Raw genomic sequence first — 21,921 nt, forward strand, 5'->3', positions numbered from 1 at the left:
CGGAAAATGTGCCCTCCCACTGAATTTTGATGCCCACTGCCCTCCAGTATCTATGGTCTGCCCGCTCCCCTCTCCCCACAACAATTCAAGCTCCCCACTGCCCTCTCCCCACTACTGAAATTCCCCATTGCCCACTAGATGCCCACTAGGTACCCTAGATCAACGCAAAACCGTGCGAGCAGCTAGCAGTATACCTTTGAACATTGCTCCCCTCTAAGTTAGGCGCTTACTCCCCCTCTAGTTCTATCAACCACGGTTTCCCCTCCCTCTACGTATTTTCCGGTACCCACTGTCAAAATTTTCTCCCCGCCCACTGAAAATAATGAAATTTCTTCCCCGCCCACAGTAAATATCGATTTTTTCTCCCCGCCCGCTGATTAGTTTTGAAATTTGCCCGCCCGCTGAAAAACTGCGCACGAACACCTTTTTGCACGAACAGCTTAGTTGGCGGCACCTGCAGAGGGGCAGTGCGTTACCAGAAAACACATCGCTATTCCCCGAGGCCCATACGCTCATATTGCATTATGTTATGGTTTTCAGCGTTTTGACATTATGCACCGCGACAATCCATTGTGACAAGTTCACTTGGTGATTTTTCCACAGCGGTAACAGTAGTACCACTTTCTTCCAAAAATATGCTTAGCATACCTAGCAACACACCTGGTTGCACTTGAATTTTTGTCTTCGATGAGATGTTTAAGTACCTATGCTGTTTCAACATGTTCAATGGAAAATCTTGCTGTTGAAAGGCTCGTCTCAGGCATTCATTACCCACCGTTGTTTCAAAGGTGCAGACGACACTACGGGCACTTTTTCAAAAATTTGGTCAAAACTATTTTCTGAGGGATATACTCTTTCAAAAATATCCACTGACGTCATTTATGTCGATTCTATTGTGGGACTACACGTATCTATTTTCCCGTCAAGTGTCGTATACTGGCGAATCGCAATTCGGAATGAGCATGTGGCATGTTATAATACGCACAGTCAATATTTTAAGTGAACTATACGCATGACATACAAATAAACTATAAAGCAGATGAAGCACTGAATGATATAAAAGAAATTGGTTTAAACTCAAGACATTAGAAAATTTAATTCGTTTTGTTAATACTTTTGTTGTTTGTTGTCGGCGTGTGGAAATACTCCGTACTGCACATTTTCGTCGGCAAACACAGTTGACCATATTTACATGTAGGGATGGTGTTTATTGTCGTGAACCTGGTGACGGCTGACAAATGAAATATGGGGACATTTCAAATGCCTACCCATTTATTAGGACATACAATGATTGCCATCCATCTATATGTGTATGCTATAATGACACGAAGTATTTAAACATACATCAACATTAAAAAAAGTTCAAACTGTATCTACAGAACAAAGTAACCTACATAAAAACTGACAGAACTGAAAGTTACTATGTCCTGAAAGGGACATTTTCTTGCTTTCGCAAAAAGACGAACTTAATAGCATAATTGTAGAAATCCACACAATGTTGATGAAAGCTATCATTTTATGAAATCATATTTTAAAATTTCTATGGGATTCCCATCTTACAAAGAGTACAACATAATGCACATGTTTCATTCCCAACTTCAATGGACCGAAAGAATTACATGTATACCCCGCAGGGTTCCCATGTCCAATTGCCAGCTTGCTAATCGCCACAATAGATTTCCACAAGGTTCATTTGGCAATCAAACTGCAATACCCACTAATAACAACTGATGCCGATTTAGAGTCTATCACTGATTGCTTTATGTACAAGAGACATTTAGTCTGTGTTAAATATAGACTTGTTTCGTTTGCTTCGTTTTGTTCGGCTTGTTTCTTTTCGTTTCGTTTTGTTCCTTTCCGTTTCGTTCCAACCCCATTATGGTTTATCCATTAAAGTCACGACTCACTTTAGCTATTCCCGACAAAGAGCAATCTTGTGTGGAAAAATATTATTTGTACAATACTCTGCTTAAATAATCATGTAGCTATTGCTTCCTAAAATCTTAGGGGGATCCCAGGCATGACCTTTGCCATCAAAGTGAACAATTTAAGGTAGATCGCACTTAGGGGACAGATACTTTTACAATTCTTTTCTGATCTACCACTTGTTGGGGCTCATTTCGAAGCTCTTTGAGAAAGAAAATCTTCGACCACCTTAGTTTTAGAAAATCGAAAATTTTAATTTTTTTCCATATAGTTAACACAGGGGTGGCGGCCATTTCGAATTTCAAATATCGGTAAATCTTGGGTAATTTGTTTGTTTGGTACTAATATTTGCACGGTGACTGATTTTGAAAGAGAACGGTTGGGTTAACAAAAAAGATATCATTGAACTAAAATTATGCATGGGCTACCAGCCATTGTCACTGAGCTACCAACTTCAGAAAATGGTAGCCCAAGTGGACTACCAGGGAAAGAAGTTAATTTCGAGCCCTGCCTACTATACAAACATACACACATACATCTAATATACATACACACATACAGACACCACAAACTTCAGCTTATACAATAACCTCACATTGGTATACAAATTGTGAGCTAAAAATGCCCTCAAAATACAAATATGCAAATTTCACCATGATTTGAACAAACTTAAGTGAGGTCTCCCCAAGTGAACTGCATATCAAATTTCAAAGCAATCTGACTTACCGTTTCAGAGAAGGCAATTGTTGATGGACGACGACGACGGGAAATCAGCTTAGTTGATAAGCGCCGTTTCGCTGACAGCGGAGCTAAAATATATTGAAGGTATTGATTCTCTTCGTGTTGTAAGCGTGGGAGTGAAGGTGACCTCAGTCTGTACAGTTTCAATGCTTGTTCTGCGTGATCAGTCAGTGTGGAAGATGTGACGGCTTTTTGGTTTACTGCTGGTCAATTTACAAAGCTGGTCATACCAAGGAGACTTGCAAGGGATTGCACACAGACAACAAAGTACACATTTATTGATTTGTAAAGGTGCTTTTATTTCTAACTTCTGTTTTCCTCACTCTGTGACAAGGGTCATCCAACATGGGTCATGAAATAGGTCACCCCTGTGGGGGACAAAAACAACCTTGGTTTAAAACTATTCCAAGTCATTCAAACCCAGATGCACATTCTTGTTTCTTAAGTGAAAAGATATCAGTTTATCTTTTCCCAAGGATCACCTTTTCTTGCCTTTCTTTTTACTCTTAGTTTCACTTGTTAAAATCCTTGATGAGCCTGGTTCAACGCGCACAGCATGCCCCGTTTTCTTGATGTGGTCAAAAAGTTTATTTCTGGATTGAAACTCTCCCTTGCAGACGTTACAAACAGTTGATGATTGGTCACTTGGTCCACCCTGTGCCAAAATGAAAATTAATAAACAGTTTAACAAGGGTAAAAAGGTGCCACTTTCTACCATGAAAGTTTACTGTGTTAGGTTCTATAAAAGCTTAAACATTGTGCTTTTATTTTATCAGAAATTGTCGTGTAGATGAAGGTGTCTCCGCTTTTTTTGAAATCACAATGGTTGTTTTATTTGACTTGTGTGAAATAGAAAATAAATAATGGACATAGATCAGTTTCAACACTCAGAAACCTCACTCAGGGATATAAGTCTGTGCAAGCAAAACATCATGATGGTACCAGGGTTCAAAGAGTTCACAGTAACCATGACAGACATACAATGGAAGTGCTGAGGAATTGAGCCATTTCACCCACACCATCTGTGCGACCTATATAGTTTAATTTATATTTTGTTGGCTCCAGCTCACCATTGAACATTCTTCACTACATGGGAAAGCAACCTCACAACTGCATTTTTTCTGAGGGGCCATGTAATTGTGTGACTGGCATGCACTGGACAAAATATGTTTGTTTAGATGAAACATTGAACCTCTTTCCCTTCATCAAACTTGAAAATGTACATGGTGGTTTTGTCATATAGAGTAAAATGGCCTTGATCAGGACCAGAAGTCTTCATTAAGCAATCCATGTGATCATCAAAGTTACGGACTGCTTGTCAGTGTAAAGGTCAATCAGTGCTAATAACTAAACCTAAAACTGCTTGCTATAAATGAAATTTTACATTCAGTAATAAGCTCTTTTTGGTATTTATATAAAACCAAATATGAGCTAAAAACTCTTACTTTAAACTTGTAAATGAAGCCCACTACAAGTAAATCACTCACAAACATTCTTCCCTTGAATTATCAAATTTCATATTTAGAGTACATGCAGAAATTTGAGACTGCCCCTGACTGCATTAGGGTCATCATGGAGCCTGCCCTCACTTTCATTTCAGTTGAAAGGCCAGGCTGTAAATCAAGCCATTACTCACCACTGAGGTATGCTTCACACACAGTATTTATGACGTTGTACACACCCATAGTATACATACCTGTGACCCATGCATTGATTGCAATTGTGTGTTGGTTTTCCCTCCAGGACCTTTATCCATTCCTTTCTTCGACTTCGATTTTGACGATCTGTGTATTTCAAAGGAAGTACTCGATCAAAACACAATAGAGGAAAACTCAAATGTACATTGAAATGAAAATGTTGACATACTGAGATGATATAACTTTGTATATCAGTGTTTCACTGTCAAGTATATAAGTGCCTTGAATTTACAATTATTTAACATGTAACTAAAAACACTTACCAAATCATAATTAGATTCTAAAATTTAGTTTCTAATTGCATTTTCTACCAAAGTAATTATTTACACTAGGGTAAATTTATAGATTTCATAAATAGACACTTTTTTCAATAATTTTGATCTGAATTAATGTATTGTAAAAGCGCAAATTATCCAGTGAGATTTAATTTTGCCATTTTTCCCTGACAGTATAAATCTGATAAAATTAAATCTACATGACTAGAGTAAATAACAATGGATTCTATTGTTTTATTGGCAAAGTCATTGAATTTCAATCCACATGAAATGTCTCAAATATCATAATGGTCACTGAATTCTTACTTTATTTCCTTAACTTCCTCTTGTGACAAGCTTTTGCCATCAGCTTTGTTTTCAGCCTCTGTATCTTGTGACAGCTTTGCATCTTTTGAGAAACGTTCTGACAGATCAGAAACATCATCATTATCACCGTCAGTAGTATCATTCGCCTTTGTAGTTTCACTTTCTGTCTTTTCCTCCTGTTGGAAAGTGAGTAGGTTTAATGATAGATTTTTTTAAAACATTGCAGAAAAAAAAAAATCAAACGCAAGTTCAATCTCAAACGACAGACATGAGAAACTTGAAACTTAAAAATACTGAAAGAATACTACGGTTTTAAGACAAAGGTCCCAAAACTTTTGTAATTGGTAGACAGACCATGGGAAATTTGTTACTTCTGTTTATGTTCACTCATTTGGAATGCCCTATTCAAAATATATGTCAACTGGAGAAAAAAATATTTACGCGCGTGTGTGTGTGTGTGTGTGTGTGTGTGTGTACGTGTTTGTGTGTATAAAGGCATATCACAATCTGTTGCAATTTCTTACAATGACAAAAAACAGCAAGAAGTTCACTAAACAAACGGTTTGTGAACACAGGTACTTTAACTTTTCCTTGTTTAGAAAGAGTTTGAGAGGTATGGTGAAGGAATACTTTTAAGCGCAATGAAGAAATGTTTTAATCGGTGCACAGATGTGGTCTTGACACAAAATAATGTGACTTACCAAAATTTCATCGTACATGTCGTCCAACTGCTGCTGTTGTCTCCGTCTTTTCTTCTGTTTTTTAGAAAGTCTGTAACACAACATCAAACAACAAACTATGGCTTTTCTGGATAAGTGGGACTATTTCAGTGTTGCAATTTTAAGTTCTGTGGATGGGAGGGACATAGCATTTCATGAGACCGATGTGAGAATGACTGAAATATCACATACAAAGTTATCCTCTTGTATTCCGGAAGCTGTGTACCAAATGGGAGTCACAAAACAGAAAGACCTATTGCCAGTAATTTTCAAGAGCAATAAACTTCTCCAACATCCCGTGATAATTTTCCAAGTATGAAACCCTTCAAACAAAGTAATGAAATTGAAAGGAAGACAAATCTAACTTTCACGCTGGATCACTAGCAGAAATGAAAGCTACAAAAGTAACTACTTGCATGAAAAGCCAACATTTCAAGAATTAGCACATTCTTAGTTCAAATGTCTTACTTAGATTTTGGTTTGTCTGAAGTGTCTTCTAACAAATCCTGGTATGTTTCATGATCCTCTTCAAGGATATCCTCCAGGTCAACCTCATCATCTTCCTCTGGAACATCTTCTCTGATATCTTCATTACTTCCATCATCATTTTCTGCTGAATCATCCTGCTTCATCTGCTCTCTCAAGATGGCGATGTTCTTTTTATGCTTCTTGGACCGTTCATGGTTTGCAAATCTGTGTATGAGATGATTTCTTACAGTCAATATTGTTTTCAAACATCATCTGCATATTTTCCTGTTGTTAATGCAAACTTTCAGTAAAGTGAAGTGAAGGGCAAAGTCATTTACTTGCATAAGGAAAGCTTGTTCAAATCACTGACATATCACACGGTATCTGCAGGTACAGTGTCATCAAAATGACAGAGGCAATTTTTACCTGGAGGTGAAGCATCACATGGCTGAAGCTACATGTATGTTAGGAATCATTTTGTCATAAACCTACACATTCCATTTATCGATATGTTGCGGTATAAATTAATTTTTGCATAAGTTCACAATGACAGAAGTTTCTAACTCTGTGAGCTGCACCCACTGTAAACATTTTGGTAGTCTTATGGGTATAAACGATATTTTGATAATTTTTATTGTGTTTGACTTCTTTGCTTGGTCATTCATAGATTCTGCACATTTCTATCTTCAGAAATTCTAGTGTTTAGATCTGCACATAGGGTTTCAGAACACAATTCAGAGCTGTGTAGTGAGACACAAGAGGCAGCACTTTTCTCTATAACCTTGGTTTATATGAATATTCATCATTATGGCATGCATAGTGTATAATATTTGAAAATCACCTGGATTGTAACATAAATGTAGACAGTGTTGTCTGGCAGTGTTACAAACAGACAGACCTATGGCTTGTGTCTCGTTATGAAGTGTTCACATTCATACCATACTATTGTGGAAACAATGCAACCTCAATGTTTACACTAACAGTATGATTCACATAGGTACAACTTACAGAGTCACAAAATTAGGTCACCTCTGAGCAAGCAAGCAACATATTAGCAAGTTAAAATTTGATAGACATAGTTTTGTATTGTGCTAACTGATACACAGTCCACAGTACATCAAAAGTCATTATTACAAATGTTTCACATGGAATACCAATGCTATGATATTTTGAAATTTTAAGTGATTCACACTATACCATCACTCTAGTTACACACAGCATTTGTATGCTTAAAGGAACATGGAAGGCTTGATGTAGAGATCTTGAGATGTCCTTGGGATGAGACGTGTATCACAAGCAAATACATGACTTCATATCAAGCATGGAACCAGGATTGATATAATTTGACAAGCGCGACCTTTGACATCTTAAAGTTCCCATAAATCCACTGTGCCACTTATTGAAAATGCCACAGATTATGTATTTTAATATCAACATAGGGAATATTTGAACATACGCTTTGTCATTTGTAAATGTTTTGTTACAAGCCACACAGTACAAGTCTGTATAGAGATCTTCGTCACTGCCCTCCACTTCATCACCTGAAAATTAAACAAAGACGCACATCAATCATTCATCGACACTTCTACAAGCGTAAAATTATGAAGCAAATCTTTTTCCTACTCTAAATTCAGTTTACTTTGTTCTTTACATCAATAAAACATTGATAAAGAAACTGTACAGTCCCCATTGGACACCGTAAAAACAAATGGTTTTTATATTTAGCCATAGAGGGCAGTGTCCTCTAACTCACTCGATCTGCTTTGTTCCTCTGCTCCAAACTCTTCATCTAGGTGAGCTTCCAAATGTGACAAATCTCTTTCCAACTCTGCAAATGATGCCCATTCTTGTTCGACAAAGTTTTCTAGCGTTCTAAAACAAGAAAAGACAACATGAAAAAGTTTATGTCATAAAACAACCTGGCGATATCTCAACACATGGCATATACAAAGACTGAATACAGTGTACAGGATCTAGGAACTAACACAAATGGTATGTTCACATCACTTTCAGCAATTGTACTTACTTTAATTTTTCAAGTTTCTCTTTTTCTCGTTTTTCTTCAAATTTTTTCTGTCTTTCTTCAGCTTTCAACTTCTGCAGCATCTGAATAAAAATTGGGCCACGAGTCAATGGCACATGTCATATTTAAATTATCAACACAGAATCAGTGCTGTTCAATAAAGTACATTTGTGAAATATAAGCACAGTGATCAGGGGCGAGCAAATCCACTTGTTAATTGGTGGTCCTCTGAGCGTATCGAATGTATCATCCAGTTGACCTGCAATATCATTTACAAATCCTTAATATATCCTTCATTGTAAAAGAGCATCATGAATGAGTCACCAGGCTGGCTGGATTCATTCCACTCCTGATTGTTACATTCCAAACACTTACTTGATACTGTTGGACTCTTTTATCTCGTTTCCTTACAAATGCTGTCAGCTCCTGGAAAAACAATAAGTGCAATGACATAAATGTCACACAAAATTATTCACTTTTAAAAGATGATTTAATTTTTGATTCTTACAAGGGACAAAATCTTAATGATCAAGCTATCTGTGTGTCCAAAAAGGAACCTCACATTTCACTGTGTAGGATGAATGCTGTATTTGACACTTAGAGATCTAGAAATCAAACTGGCAGACCCCAACTTGTGACCACAAGTACACTAAGATGTATGGTCATATGAAAATGGTCAATTGTGGAAAGTTTAACCTACCCTTATTTGTTCATTGTAACTTTTCTTCGCAGAGTCCCTCAATTTTTTATTTTCTTTTTCCATCAACTTTGATATCCTCCTGTTCTCTGCTTCTCTTGTGTCGTATTTCTCCGTCCAGACAAACGTTTTCGGTGTCAAATAGTTCAACCAATAGTCATAGAATGGCTTCACAACCTGCAGCCATTAAGAAATTATACAGCCATGTTTAGTGAATGTGGGTGTATGGTTAGGAATAAGTGCAACATTTCTCATCAGTCTCATATGACTGCTTTGAGGATTAACATCAATACTTAACCCTTTCACCACTATGGTTTGGCCCAAACCCATTGTTATCAATGGTGATTGTGGACCTGTTTACGGGGAATTGGGGGTGAACAGGTTTAAGAAACCTTACTATCAATCATTTCTGTTGGCAATACTTACTGGTTCCTACGTGACTGAATACTTCTAGTACTATCACACAATGTCAGGAAAGGATATAGCCACCGACAGTTGGGATTTAAATAAGTTAAATATATCAACTGTCTTGCAACACCAAATGATTTTAGGTATTATTTTATTCAACATGAAAATGATTTTTGACAATATTTTGTTCAGAGAAACTTTGGTAGCAAATGTAGGCATAAGATTAGCAAAACCTTGGCAAATTTCAAAGATTTCTATCATCGATTCTTAAAATTTCATCAAAGCTTGGTTCTCTTGATTCTGTTGAATACTAAAAGATGAGAACAGAGTGCACACAACTTCATATCACAAAACCTGGAGAAATATTGTAACGTGATGTAAAACATCTCTTCCTAACCTCGTCATAAGAACTGTGGGCATTTCCAAACTCTGGGATCATAAAATCTGCAGCTCCTCCAGCACTGAGATCGATAAACTTCATATCTTCTTCTGAAATGGTCTGGAACAGCTTTCTGTAAACATTGTAAAAACCCTGCCCAGAAGTAAAAAAAAAGCAAAATACGAGAACTTAAATGTCATGGAAGGATTCCTATATTAATCCCAGACTTGTGACAGTACTGATCGATGCAACGGTGTCATCACACAGATACAAACTGACTACTCATGGAGTACATGTGTCGTCAAACATACATATATGAACAAATGATAATGATACATATGTACATACATTTACAAACACCTTTTGTACATACAAGTAGACAGATGCAATTTCACAAATACATATGAATATGCATAAAGGCATATACCTAACAGATATGGGTGCACAAAGAACCCAAATACTTCTTCTTACCATATTGTAGGAGACATAAACCTAACACTGGGAGAAAATAATTTCTTTACCTTTTTATTATCTTCATATCCTGAGTAGACCGTTGGTCTGAAATACGGCATCACATTGATGAAGTCATCTTGGTAATTGTCTAAGCCTGTAAACAAATCAATTACAAATTTGACGGATGTCTCCAATCAAAGAAAATAAATCCTATATTTTATGGAAAAAAAAATTTGTACTGAATGTCTTCGTTGTTTTTCAGAAAAGAAGAATCCTATCTTTCAACATTGATATAAAGTATGATTGTGTTTTAATCTTTATTGGTTGAAATGGAGCGGTACATTTCTGGCCATGCACTTAAAAATAGTTCACATAGTGCCATTGTGTCATGACATTTACATATGCTGATAGAGAGTATGTAGAGAGTGTTATCAGTGTCAATGAAAGTGAACAGCTGAGTTTGTGAAGTTTACCTCCTTTCAACAATACTTCGCGGTGTTTATCATACCACGCTCTCTCCTGTGGATCACTGAGTACATCATATGCTTTCTGCACGAGTCGAAACTTTTCTGTGGCTTCTTCTTCATTGTCTCTGTTTTTGTCTGAAACCGATATGCAGGAGTTCAACAACTATTGAGATACATCTACAAGCATTTTTTTGGCATGAATTAAAGTGTGCAACCAGAGTTAGTGATCCGCAACTTCATGGTATAATCAATGTGTGCTTCGTATTTAAATGCCTTTGATGCTTTGAGTAACTGAAGTTTCAAACATGCCAAGTCAGACCAACTCTAGTCATTGCACTCTTGATGAAAAATGGAAGTCAGAGCTTGAGGTGGGCTTCCAAAGACTGCAATCAAAATCCTATATTTGACATTTCGATCCTTCACAGAGGAACTTCAACAGGAATGAACAAGGTGCATGGAAACTGCTCTCAAACTTAGAGCAACCATAGACAGTAGAAAACATTTCTCTACTGTCCATCGCACAACACGATGTTTCACACACCTTTTATATTCCTGGTGAAGGTCCTTTGTAAAAGGCCCAAATGTGGAATAAACGATTTTTATTTTATCCTCTGGAAACAGACTCTTGTTTCATTATCAAATCTATAGCTGATATCCTGTGACAAATTATCATAACATCTACCTTTAATTTGGATAAATTCAAGTGTCTAGCAAGGTGTAGCTCACGGTTTTCCCGGCATATTTGTGTGGAACCTGAACAAGCAACTACAGTGTCAGTGAAAAGGGGAAAACAGCAATTTTCACACCATCATCAAACACTCTACATATTCACAGTACAATAATGATAATGGCGTGAGAAAGCTACATATTAATCAGAATTAAACAAATCTCCGGATTTTATATACTGTATGGTGCAAGCGATCGAGTAACTGTCTCGTTGAATGGTCAAATCGGAAAGAACGGGTTAGGATTTCTGGTATTTGTCTCTACAACCATGCTACCTCCTAGCTGCAAAATTGTAGCTCTACGGTGAGGTGGTCGGTGAGTTTTGGTTTTTGCGACCTCGCTCACCAGTAGAGCTACAATGCCGAAGGCCCTGAAGCATACAAAACAAGTCATCGTTGATGACACAGTCCCCACTTGTTAATGGGTACTTTGATTACAGGTCCTCAGAGAGGATAGAGTCCTCTTCATTAGGTCTGTGATAAAAATACTTTTGAATAAATTCGCTTGATACATGTCTGAGTTGTAGTTCAGGACATGAAAAAATCGTAATAAAATGGCCACATGGCGGCCATATTGGATCGTATCACAAAACAAATCGATGTGCATATGTATGACATAGGTCAATGTCCTTGTACCAAGTTTGAATAAAATCCGTTGAGATATGCCTGAGTTATGGCTCTGTACATGAAAAAATCGTAACAAAATGGCCGCACGGCAGCCATATTGGATCGTATCACATGAAAAATTGACGTGCATATCTATGACATTGGTCAATGTCCTTGTACCAACTTTGAATAAAATCAGTTGAAACATGCCTGAGTAATGGCTCTGTACATGAAAAAATCGTAATAAAATGGCCGCCTGGCGGCCATATTGAATCGTATCACAAAATAAATCGATGTGAATATGTATGACATAGGTCAATGTCCTTGTACAAAGTTTGAATAAAATCGGTTGAGATATGCCTGAATTATGGCTCTGTACATGAAAAAATCGTAACAAAATGGCCGCCTGGCGGCCATATTGGATCGTATCACAAAACAAATTGATGTGCATATCTATGACATTGGTCAATGTCCTTGTACCAGCTTTGAATAAAATCAGTTGAAACATGTCTGAGTTATGGCTCTGTACATGAAAAAATCATAATAAAATGGCCGCCTGGCAGCCATATTGGATCGTATCAAAAAACAAATTGACGTGCATCTGTATGACATATGAAGTAATCCTTGTACCAAGTTTGAATGAAATCGCTCCAGGCATCTCTGAGATATCTGCGTGAACGGACGGACGCACGCACGGACGGACGGACGCACGCACGCACGCACACACGCACGGACATGACCAAACCTATAAGTCCCCCCGGACGGTGTCCGTGGGGACTAATAAGCACGCTGCACATGGCACGGCATTTTGATGTAAAATCCCATATATTTACTGCATTTGGTCATACCGATTCAGGGTTTTACATCACTTTTAACTTTTGAGAGTCCCTGGGACTCCTGGTGTTAGAAAATGGGAGTCCTACATCAAAATATGGGGGTCCCAATTTATTTCACAAAAATGTTTTATAGTTTATCAATGCCATGGTCTTCACTGTGTTCAATTAGTATTAATTTGCATACACAGAGACAACAAGGTTCCATATTGTACATGGAGGGGTAACTATTGTGCAACACATGCACACAACTATAGGGCATATTCAACTGACTCTGTATAGTTTGAACCGCCTGTATAACTATAATGAAGAGTTGAAGACAAAAACACATTTCACTAACCTTTTTATCGATTAATTTTGGTGTTTGACCCAACTTACATTAGTTTAATTCACGTACGCGTGTGTAACTATCTGTGGCTTATCGAGTCACGGACTCGTACTACCATACATACTAGTCAATCCGTTCGCCAAGTTTGATCACATTTTTTGACAAGCACGCCACAAAATCCGCCACAAAATGGAAAGAAACCACTAAGTATCGAGAAAAAAGTTTCATGTCCGGTTTATTTCAGTTAAAAAAATGCGTAACACGTAGGAAATGTCTCGCAATGTCAACAGTTCAGAACAACTACATTTCATTTACAAACCGGGTCGACTGTTATGGCCGTCTCGCTTCAGGACGGCCGGAGGTCAAATATCAAGAGTTTAAAGGGGCTTTTTGGCAGTCAAACGCTTGAAAATTCACAAAATACACTTCAATTTAACCGAATCCTTACAAATTTCTCAATCTTGCATGTTTTGGACTTCGAAAACCTTAACCTCGGGTTCCATGTCGAGAGTTAGGCATCACACAGTGCCGCCATCTTGGCCGCCGATACGTTCGAAGTTCACTATCGCGATCGATTTGGTCACCAAATCGCGTCATTTTTCCAAAAAATATTCTCAAAAAAACTGTAAAATCTATCATTTCTATCACCCAGAGGGCAGTAGCTTGGCATAATATAGTTGTCTTCCGTGTCTACGGCATGGTAAAGCTTTCAAAACGTACGTACGTGTTTCGTTCAATGCACTGTGGCCGTATCCGCGTACGGGTGAAACTGCAGACCTGATTAAATATTCATGAAAACCGCTGACCTCTTTTGAAGAAAGTTCGCATAAATTACTGGAATTTTCGATTGTTAGGCTGCATGATGTCATTATTTTAGTCCTTATATGGTACTAAACTGGGTTCAAAGGGTCAGGAATACCCTCCTTCTGGCTGAGTTCGGCAATGCATAGCTAAGTTAGGCATAAGCATAGAACGCAATCACTGTCGGTTTATATACCGACGTGGCGCTGAGAGCGAGAATGCCGTGTCGGTTTATAAACCGACGCGGCACTTTAAGGGTTAAAGTACGGGGTCGGTAAGGTTTACTGGGATGTGTTTTACGTGTTCAGCAGCTTCGCAAGGTGTACACCAGCAACAGATATTGCTGCGTCCCAAGGGACGCGTGGTTTAGTTTTTGAGGGGTCCTGCGTCCGGTTTTATGCGTAAAGGACGCAGAAATGCGCGTCATGTAAAACCCTGCGATTTATCACTACTGACGACTAAACAGTAGACTGCTCTAACCTTGTCGTTTATGGGGTTTGGTATTTGTTCAAATACGTCGATCGCGTTCCAAAAACATTTCTTGGAGCCGCCATTACCAACTTCCGGTAATGGCAGCTCCCAGAATTTCGCTCAATGTTTATGGAACGCGATCGACGTGTTCGCGCTAATACTAAACCCCATAAACGACAAGGTTAGTGTAGTATAGTGTATAGTCACCAGTAGTGATAAATCGGTACGACCAAATGCAGTTAATATGCGGGATTTTACATGAAAATGCCGCGCCATGTGTGGCGCGCCTATTTTGTATGCTACAGGGCCTTCGGCATTAGTATAGCTGTACTGGTGAGCGATGTCGCAAAAACCAAAACTCACCGACCGCCTCACCGTAGAGCTACAATTTTGCAGCTAGCTACCTCCATGCTTCAACTAAGTACATGGCAGGTCAATGAATGTGACGATAACTGAAAATGAAATGATAGATGAATGTACCTGGATGCCATTTCAACGCTAATTTTCGATAGGACTTCTTAAGATCGTTATCGCCTGCGTCAAAGGGCACACCAAGAACTTCGTAATGACACTGCATCCTCGAATTTTTCAAAGCACACTGTATTTTGTGTGAAATAGGCTTCTCATTTCCTACCACATGCCAGATGAATTACCGGCGATTCTGCAATAACACAATCAAACACTTCCTGTTCCGGGTCAGTTTGTCCGCAACGCGCAAAGAATGCCGGGTATAGATAACTGCGAAACTTTCACAGTGACAGCGCCGCCACCGCTGGTATTCTGAGTCACACACAGGTGCATGCAATCGACGTCGACGAGCTGAACGGCTTTCGTGGAGATCTAATCACGCCTATTATATCGCAGAGTGTACGTGCTACATGCCGTTCTGGTTTACATTTAGATTTTATTTACCGCTTTACTTAAAACAAAGAAACAAAGAAACAAACAAACATATACTAAAATACCAACCACACAAACAACAAGAACATTAATCACTGGTACCTAATCAAGTGATAACTTCCCAGTAGAGACTGGGTTCCCTATATGTTCTAACTTGCTGATGTATCAAGTCGACACAAAATTTGTTTCTTTACTTGATAAACTTAAAAAAAAGTCCCAAGCACTTCTACTCTCATCAGGTTGACCGGTGTACTATTGAAAGTCGCAAGAATTGTTTCACCTTCCATGCGGAAAAATCAAGAAGGAATGTATAGGATACAAGTAGATTAATTTTGTGCAATAAAAACCAAAAAACGTGTTTTCGATGTTTATATTCTCTCTCTCTCTCTCTCTCTCTCTCTCTCTCTCTCTCTCTCTCTCTCCTCCTCTCTCTCTCTCGTCTCTCTCTCTCTCTCTCTCTCTCTCTCCTCTCTCTCTCTCTCTCTCTCTCTCTCTCTCTCTCTCTCTCTCCTCTTACCTGAACCATTTCGTAGTCACGAACCTTTAAATATACCATGGAAATACCTGACTCTACTTTTGAAGCGCAAGAACAAATATTTTTTTTCGCGGTTTTGATGTTGGTTTTGTTTTGGTTGGTGAAAATAAAATATTCAAATCACCATAGAAACTGAAGAAAGTACTGAATTCTGGCGTAAAAAGATAATTTGTGGACTTTGGAAAGATTGTCAAATCTTAGAATTCAAAACAATGCATACCTCCAGAGTAACCCTACCTCTCTACTTCTAAATCAATCCCCACTTATTGGGTTTCACAACCGAGACAGTCGGGTTCTTTATCTATCAATAATTTGCTGTGTAGTTTTCATCGAAATCTAAACAACAGACAAGTTGCATGCCTTATTTGGCTTTCTATGATATGAAGTTATATCATCATGAACTTTCAATTCTTAGCTTTTTCGACATCAATGCCTAATTTTCAGTAGGCCTATCTGTAATCATATCGTATATATTGAACGCGACTAGGACATCGTTTCTTTGCGCACCAAGGTCGTTATTTGAAATTTTCCCAAAGTCAAAAAACAACCACGAGTGTTTTATATGTCAACACAAATCTAATACATTTTTTTTAAAACGGCCGAATCGTATATAATTGAGCCTAGGAAATCTTTTCTTTGAGCGCAAAAGTTGTTATTTGAAATAGTTGTAACGAGAGACCAAGAAAGCATACAACCACAGTCAGTGAAGTCAAAGACTAAGCATACTTCCTACAAACTGTTTTACTCAAACAACGGCCTCGGTGAGCTGCTACAAGTAGTGGGTGACAATTTTAATTTGACAAATCCAAGCTAAGTTGTTTAAGCTTTATTTTTAATTCGTTTCCGTTCCTCGGGCAATTACAATTTATATGGTTTCGATCGCGTTGATTGCAAGCTGTTCTTGTTAGAGTCGCTCAGTATAGGGAGTTTCGTATGTCGCAAAGACTAAAAAGAGAGAAAATTAAGTTACGGCTAAAATGGCGTCTTTTTTATCAATGAAGTAAGAATACCGAACCCTCTGAGTGAATTTGCGAACATTTATTTAGCGTCAAAGTGTATTGCATAGAAAAGCGTGCGATCAACATTCAACTTGTCAGAAAGTGAAGGTTGTCCAGTAGGGCCTACTAATAGTACTATGCGATGAAAAGCACATTGTCTCTGTCATTAGAAAAATACATAATTAACATGAACTTTCAAAAAATTCCTCAAAAATACCTCAAACAAAGGTACATGCTTTCTCCTGCTTGGCAAACACGTTTTCATATGGCCTGGATCATACCCATTCAAAAGGTCAAATATTGTCACGGTCGATAACCTGTTCTGTTATTAATATTCAACACGACACAGAAACTGTCTCAGATGACCTACTTTTCAAAGTTCCGCAGCTGTCCATTTCGATCACGTGAATGAATTAACTCGGCGTCGCCTGAAAGGGAAACCAGGTCACGATCTACCATAGGGGGTCCAATCTCCGATGATGACGATGATGATGATTAAATATTTAAAAATGAAGATAAATAAACATTATTTGGACTCAGTAAATTTGTTGTTATTGTTGTTGTTATTGTTGTTGTCGTTGTTGATACTATTTGCAGAAAAGAACAAAGTATGCGCTGCAAATTTCAACACAGCCTAACTATACATGTGCGTCGCAAATTCAATACAGCCTAACTATACATGTGCGTTGCAAATTCAATACAGCCTAACTATACATGTGCGTTGCTGCCTAACTATACATGTGCGTTGCAAATTCAATACAGCCTAACATTACCCAAGGGGTGTCACTTCATTGCCACACACTTTTTTTCGATCGCCAAAAATGCACCTAGCATGCATCGAAATCGGTAAAATTCGACGTAGGGTCAAAGCACATTAGTCCTTCTCAATAATACTCCAACATTTTTACCTCTTACCGATGAAAAGTCGAGAAATCAGCAAGTTTTTCAGCGTATCTGGACGTCTCTTACATTTCAGATTTAAAAGGCGCGGCAGTGTATTGAGTCACGTGGGCGCTTTTCAAATCGAACCAATAGCAGAGCTGAATGGACCAGCGTGAAACCCGGAGGCAACGTAAGTTTCTCACATCTTTGGAAAGAACGATCTCTTGCTGCGGGTGAACTGGAACTGTTAAAGTTACCAGAATTTCGTATGCAGACGCACGCAGACAGTGTCACCCATAGTCTTCCAAAGACGTGAGAAACTTACGTTACTGCTGGGTTTTCACGCTGGGCCCATTCGTTCAGTACGGGCTCTGACCCTACATCGAATTTTACCGCTCTCGATGCTTGCTGGGTGCATTTTGGCGAGCTCTGCTATTGGTTCGATTTGAAAAGCGCCCACGTGACTCAATACACTGCCTCGCCTTTTAAATCTGAAATGTAAGAGACGTCCAGATACGCTGAAAAACTTGCTGATTTCTCGACTTTTCATCGGTAAGAGGTAAAAATGTTGGAGTATTATTGAGAAGGACTAATGTGCTTTGACCCTACGTCGAATTTTACCGATTTCGATGCATGCTAGGTGCATTTTTGGCGATCGAAAAAAAGTGTGTGGCAATGAAGTGACACCCCTTGGGTAATGTTAGGCTGTATTGAATTTGCAACGCACATGTATAGTTAGGCAGCAACGCACATGTATAGTTAGGCTGTATTGAATTTGCAACGCACATGTATAGTTAGGCTGTATTGAATTTGCGACGCACATGTATAGTTAGGCTGTGTTGAAATTTGCAGCGCATACTTTGTTCTTTTCTGCAAATAGTATCAACAACGACAACAACAATAACAACAACAATAACAACAATTTACTGAGTCCAAATATATGTTTATTTATCTTCATTTTTAAATATTTAATCATCATCATCGTCATCATCGGAGATTGGACCCCCTATGGATCTACATAACGAATACAAATGTTTCAGTCTTGGGTAAGTTTGTGACGGCCTAACACTGGAAACATTCTCGCGCGACGAACACAGGTCTTTGTCGCAAAAAATAAGTCTGTTGACAACGAAAATGTGTTAGTCCATTTTTGTGGTAATTTTCTTCGGTTTCTTCACGATGTACACTTGGAAAAAGAAATTGGCGAAGAGGACAAGGAAGCTGACGTACATGAGGGCTCCGACGCGCCACCTTGGGACGCTGATTTCGCAGTCGATACCCGCGCTGAACATCTTGTGGGCGTAGAAGTAGATGTAGGTACCTAGGACCATCTGAGTGATCTGCATAGTGGTGATAACCATCGCTATCTGCTTGGGAACTCTCACCCCAGCGGCTCGCAGAGCGTAATAGGTGTACATAAGTGAATGCACGGTAAAATTCATGAGGGTACATAGAAAGGCAGTGCTGGCCCGCCCACTGTAACCCCAGCAGCAATAGCACATGGTAAAGATGTGGTGATACCAGTGCAGAAAGATAAGTTTGGATTTGCGGAACACCACAAAAACAGTATCACCGAGTTCAAGAAGCTTTGAGGAGGTGAAAACAAATAACCAGAAACCGCTTATTCTCTCGGCGTCGAAGTGAACGTTGTCGCAGGCTGCCTTGTGCCAGCCACCTTCGCTCAGGATAGCCGATAACGCTGTGTACATTCGCCAGGTACCAAGGATACTGAATATTGCTAAGGAAAGGTTCCAAATCACCAACAAGGAGCGAAATTCCTTCCGTTCACGATCTTCCATGAAGCTTCGAAGACCAAAGATGGCAATGACATACACGACCGATGCAGTGACCGCGATGGGCATTCCAGTTTCTTCCATCCATCGCACCCAGAAGTCATCGTCAAAATTCTTCTCAAATTCAAACAACTTCGGCAGACGAACTTGTGGGTATGATGCATTTTCACTACTGGCTATTTTCATGCTGGCAGTAAAACCGGTTGTTCCTTCTTACACAGAAACGCGGTTTTCTTTTAACCTTAAGATGAAATTAGAGTAACACTGTTCGTATACGTACGAAGAAGTTGCCGGGTCGCTGTACCGAGTACTTATTACCCGGCCTCGCATCACCAGATATTTTGTTTTGCTCGACCACGTGATAACATCAGGCGATCTTGAAGTTCGAAGGTCATCACATATATTTTCCAAGCGCGCAAAAATTACCATTAAGTTGGATTGGTAGATCCATGTCGAGGTGTATTTTAAAGCAAATTCCTGGTTAGTTTTGGAACAAGAAATTATTTTGCGAATTTCTTTTGCGTTTTGAGGACAAATTAAAAAAGCTGAGTTTCCCGGATGCACTGGCAGTGACCACTGCACTGATAATTCACTGCGGCCGATTCGTCGTCGTCATGCATCAGGCATGCCACGCCGCAACTCAATATTCTGTGATGAGTTGTTTTTGCATGTAATAAACATTTTATGCTCATCGATACTATATTCGTTGATATTTTCCAAATTAATGTCAGTGCGTTGATAATAGACGGCCGGATTTTTTTATAAAATAAAGCGTGGCTCGCCCTTGTGGCCTGACATGATCAAACAAACTATATAAATATATGTAGATAGTGTTCTGATCGACGCATGCAACAACTTGCGAAGTTTGCTGATAAGTGTGTTTGACATCCCGCCAAAATAAACCTTAGCATGTGCAGCAAGCAGTCACACACAACTTAACCAACGCTGTGTGCAGGCATCAGTGGCTAAGCGTGTTTGAATCTGTCTAGGTTTAATTTTAGTAGACGGTTTTACATGTAAACCATCTCCGATGTTAACAGTTCATACGATCATAATCATTGTTAATTTTAATCAAGAGATGGCGTGAAACTGTGGTAGGCATACTTGTGTACTGGGCACAAAAAGGCAGCTTTATCGCGTGGATGAAAAACAAGACTGTTCCAATTTTGTTTCTACAACTTCGGCGTTTCCATCCCACATAGGGAATCTTCATCAAGAATCGAAAAACAGAACAATTATACAGCAAAGATGGAAACTTGTGAACAAAGAAAATCAGCAATGTAGAGTAGAAACGGTAAAAAGTTTTAAAATCAGTGAAATGTTGGTCGATAAAACAAAACGGAGAGCTTAATGTGTAAACATGAACAAGAAAATTTTGAACTTGCAAGATGACGAATGGTTGCGCGCGTTGAAAGCAGCGATGTTGACTGTCCGGATCGCACAAAGTCAATGGCATGAAAGAGAAACAAAGGGATGGCTCCCCTCCCAAGACAAAAAGAGCAAGGATATGAAAGGAAGATGAGACTCTCTAGCGACTCTAAAGACCCAGTTTCACTTCTACTTGGCACCTAGCACTGTGGTTGGACTGACACTAATTTCCATAACAAACTCATCATCAGATTGAGAGATCAATGAAATGCTGCCGGACAGACAGACATGAGTAAACAAATAATACGGCGATGGAAATGACATGGCAAAATGTTTCCATACGAATGAGACTTAAATTGCACCTACTTATCACAAAAAATAGTGCATAAATCAAGTGACCGAAAACTCAAAATCTTGAACTCTTCGCGAGGTCACTGGGATAATTTTACTTGTAGAAGAATGAAAGGTACGGTTCTTTATGAGGTAACGCATCTTCTCAAAACGAGATAGGCATTGGATGATCGAATTTGTCAAAAAGAGCGATCTAGCTCTATCAGGCTGCGTTCACAAAAAACAGTTAGGGGGGCTAGAGGAATTCAGGGGGATTGGAAAATTTTTGGGGTAGTAGAGGGAGGGACTTGACAATTTTGCTCTGCCTAAAAGGGGGACCTGAAATTTTTTTGGTTCCCTATTTTACGATTCCAGGGTTTGGTGGGTAATTCAATGAAATTTAATAACATTTTAATGTCATCCAATTGTTCTAATGTTAGTTATAATTTAACAAGATGTAGAACCATTTTGTTGCATTTCATTATTTTTGTCTCGAAAAAATCTAAAAATGTTTGATTTTTTGTAGAAAACCAAACAAGTAAGTCAAGTATCGCGGCAGAAGCTGCTACTGTTGAGAATTGTTTTCAATATTTCTATGCAGTATATCAAATACAATTTCTTGCTGTCTCCCTACAGTTCCGTAACGCACTTCAGTATGTCGACAAAAGCCTGCATATGTGAATATTGGGTGATAATTGATTTAGAGACAAGAGTGAAGTCATTTGTCAATGGTACAAATGCGGGGTACATATTCACAGGCTGCGTTGGCAAGGTGAATACTGGACAGTTCAA

At 38.8% G+C, this 21,921-nt stretch overlaps 1 protein-coding gene and 1 pseudogene across 1 annotated transcript; both read right to left on the bottom strand.

The window, feature by feature from the left end:
- Positions 1-2,941: 2,941 nt before the first annotated feature.
- LOC139138293 (dnaJ homolog subfamily C member 21-like) lies at positions 2,942-15,029 on the bottom strand. The gene is made up of 14 exons (XM_070706608.1): positions 14,804-15,029; positions 10,566-10,694; positions 10,161-10,246; positions 9,658-9,792; positions 8,856-9,029; positions 8,531-8,581; positions 8,159-8,238; positions 7,886-8,004; positions 7,589-7,673; positions 6,133-6,357; positions 5,647-5,716; positions 4,946-5,121; positions 4,364-4,451; positions 2,942-3,322 (listed from the first exon to the last, which is right to left on the bottom strand). Exons 1-14 carry the CDS (start codon positions 14,898-14,900, stop codon positions 3,146-3,148), a joined length of 1,692 nt encoding a protein of 563 aa, XP_070562709.1. The 5' UTR covers positions 14,901-15,029; the 3' UTR covers positions 2,942-3,145.
- A 3,748-nt stretch (positions 15,030-18,777) lies between these two features.
- Positions 18,778-19,617, bottom strand: LOC139139487 (very long chain fatty acid elongase 6 pseudogene; annotated as a pseudogene).
- Between the last annotated feature and the right edge of the window lie 2,304 nt (positions 19,618-21,921).

Source organism: Ptychodera flava, chromosome 8, assembly GCF_041260155.1.
Source record: "Ptychodera flava strain L36383 chromosome 8, AS_Pfla_20210202, whole genome shotgun sequence".
Lineage (NCBI taxonomy): Eukaryota > Metazoa > Hemichordata > Enteropneusta > Ptychoderidae > Ptychodera > Ptychodera flava.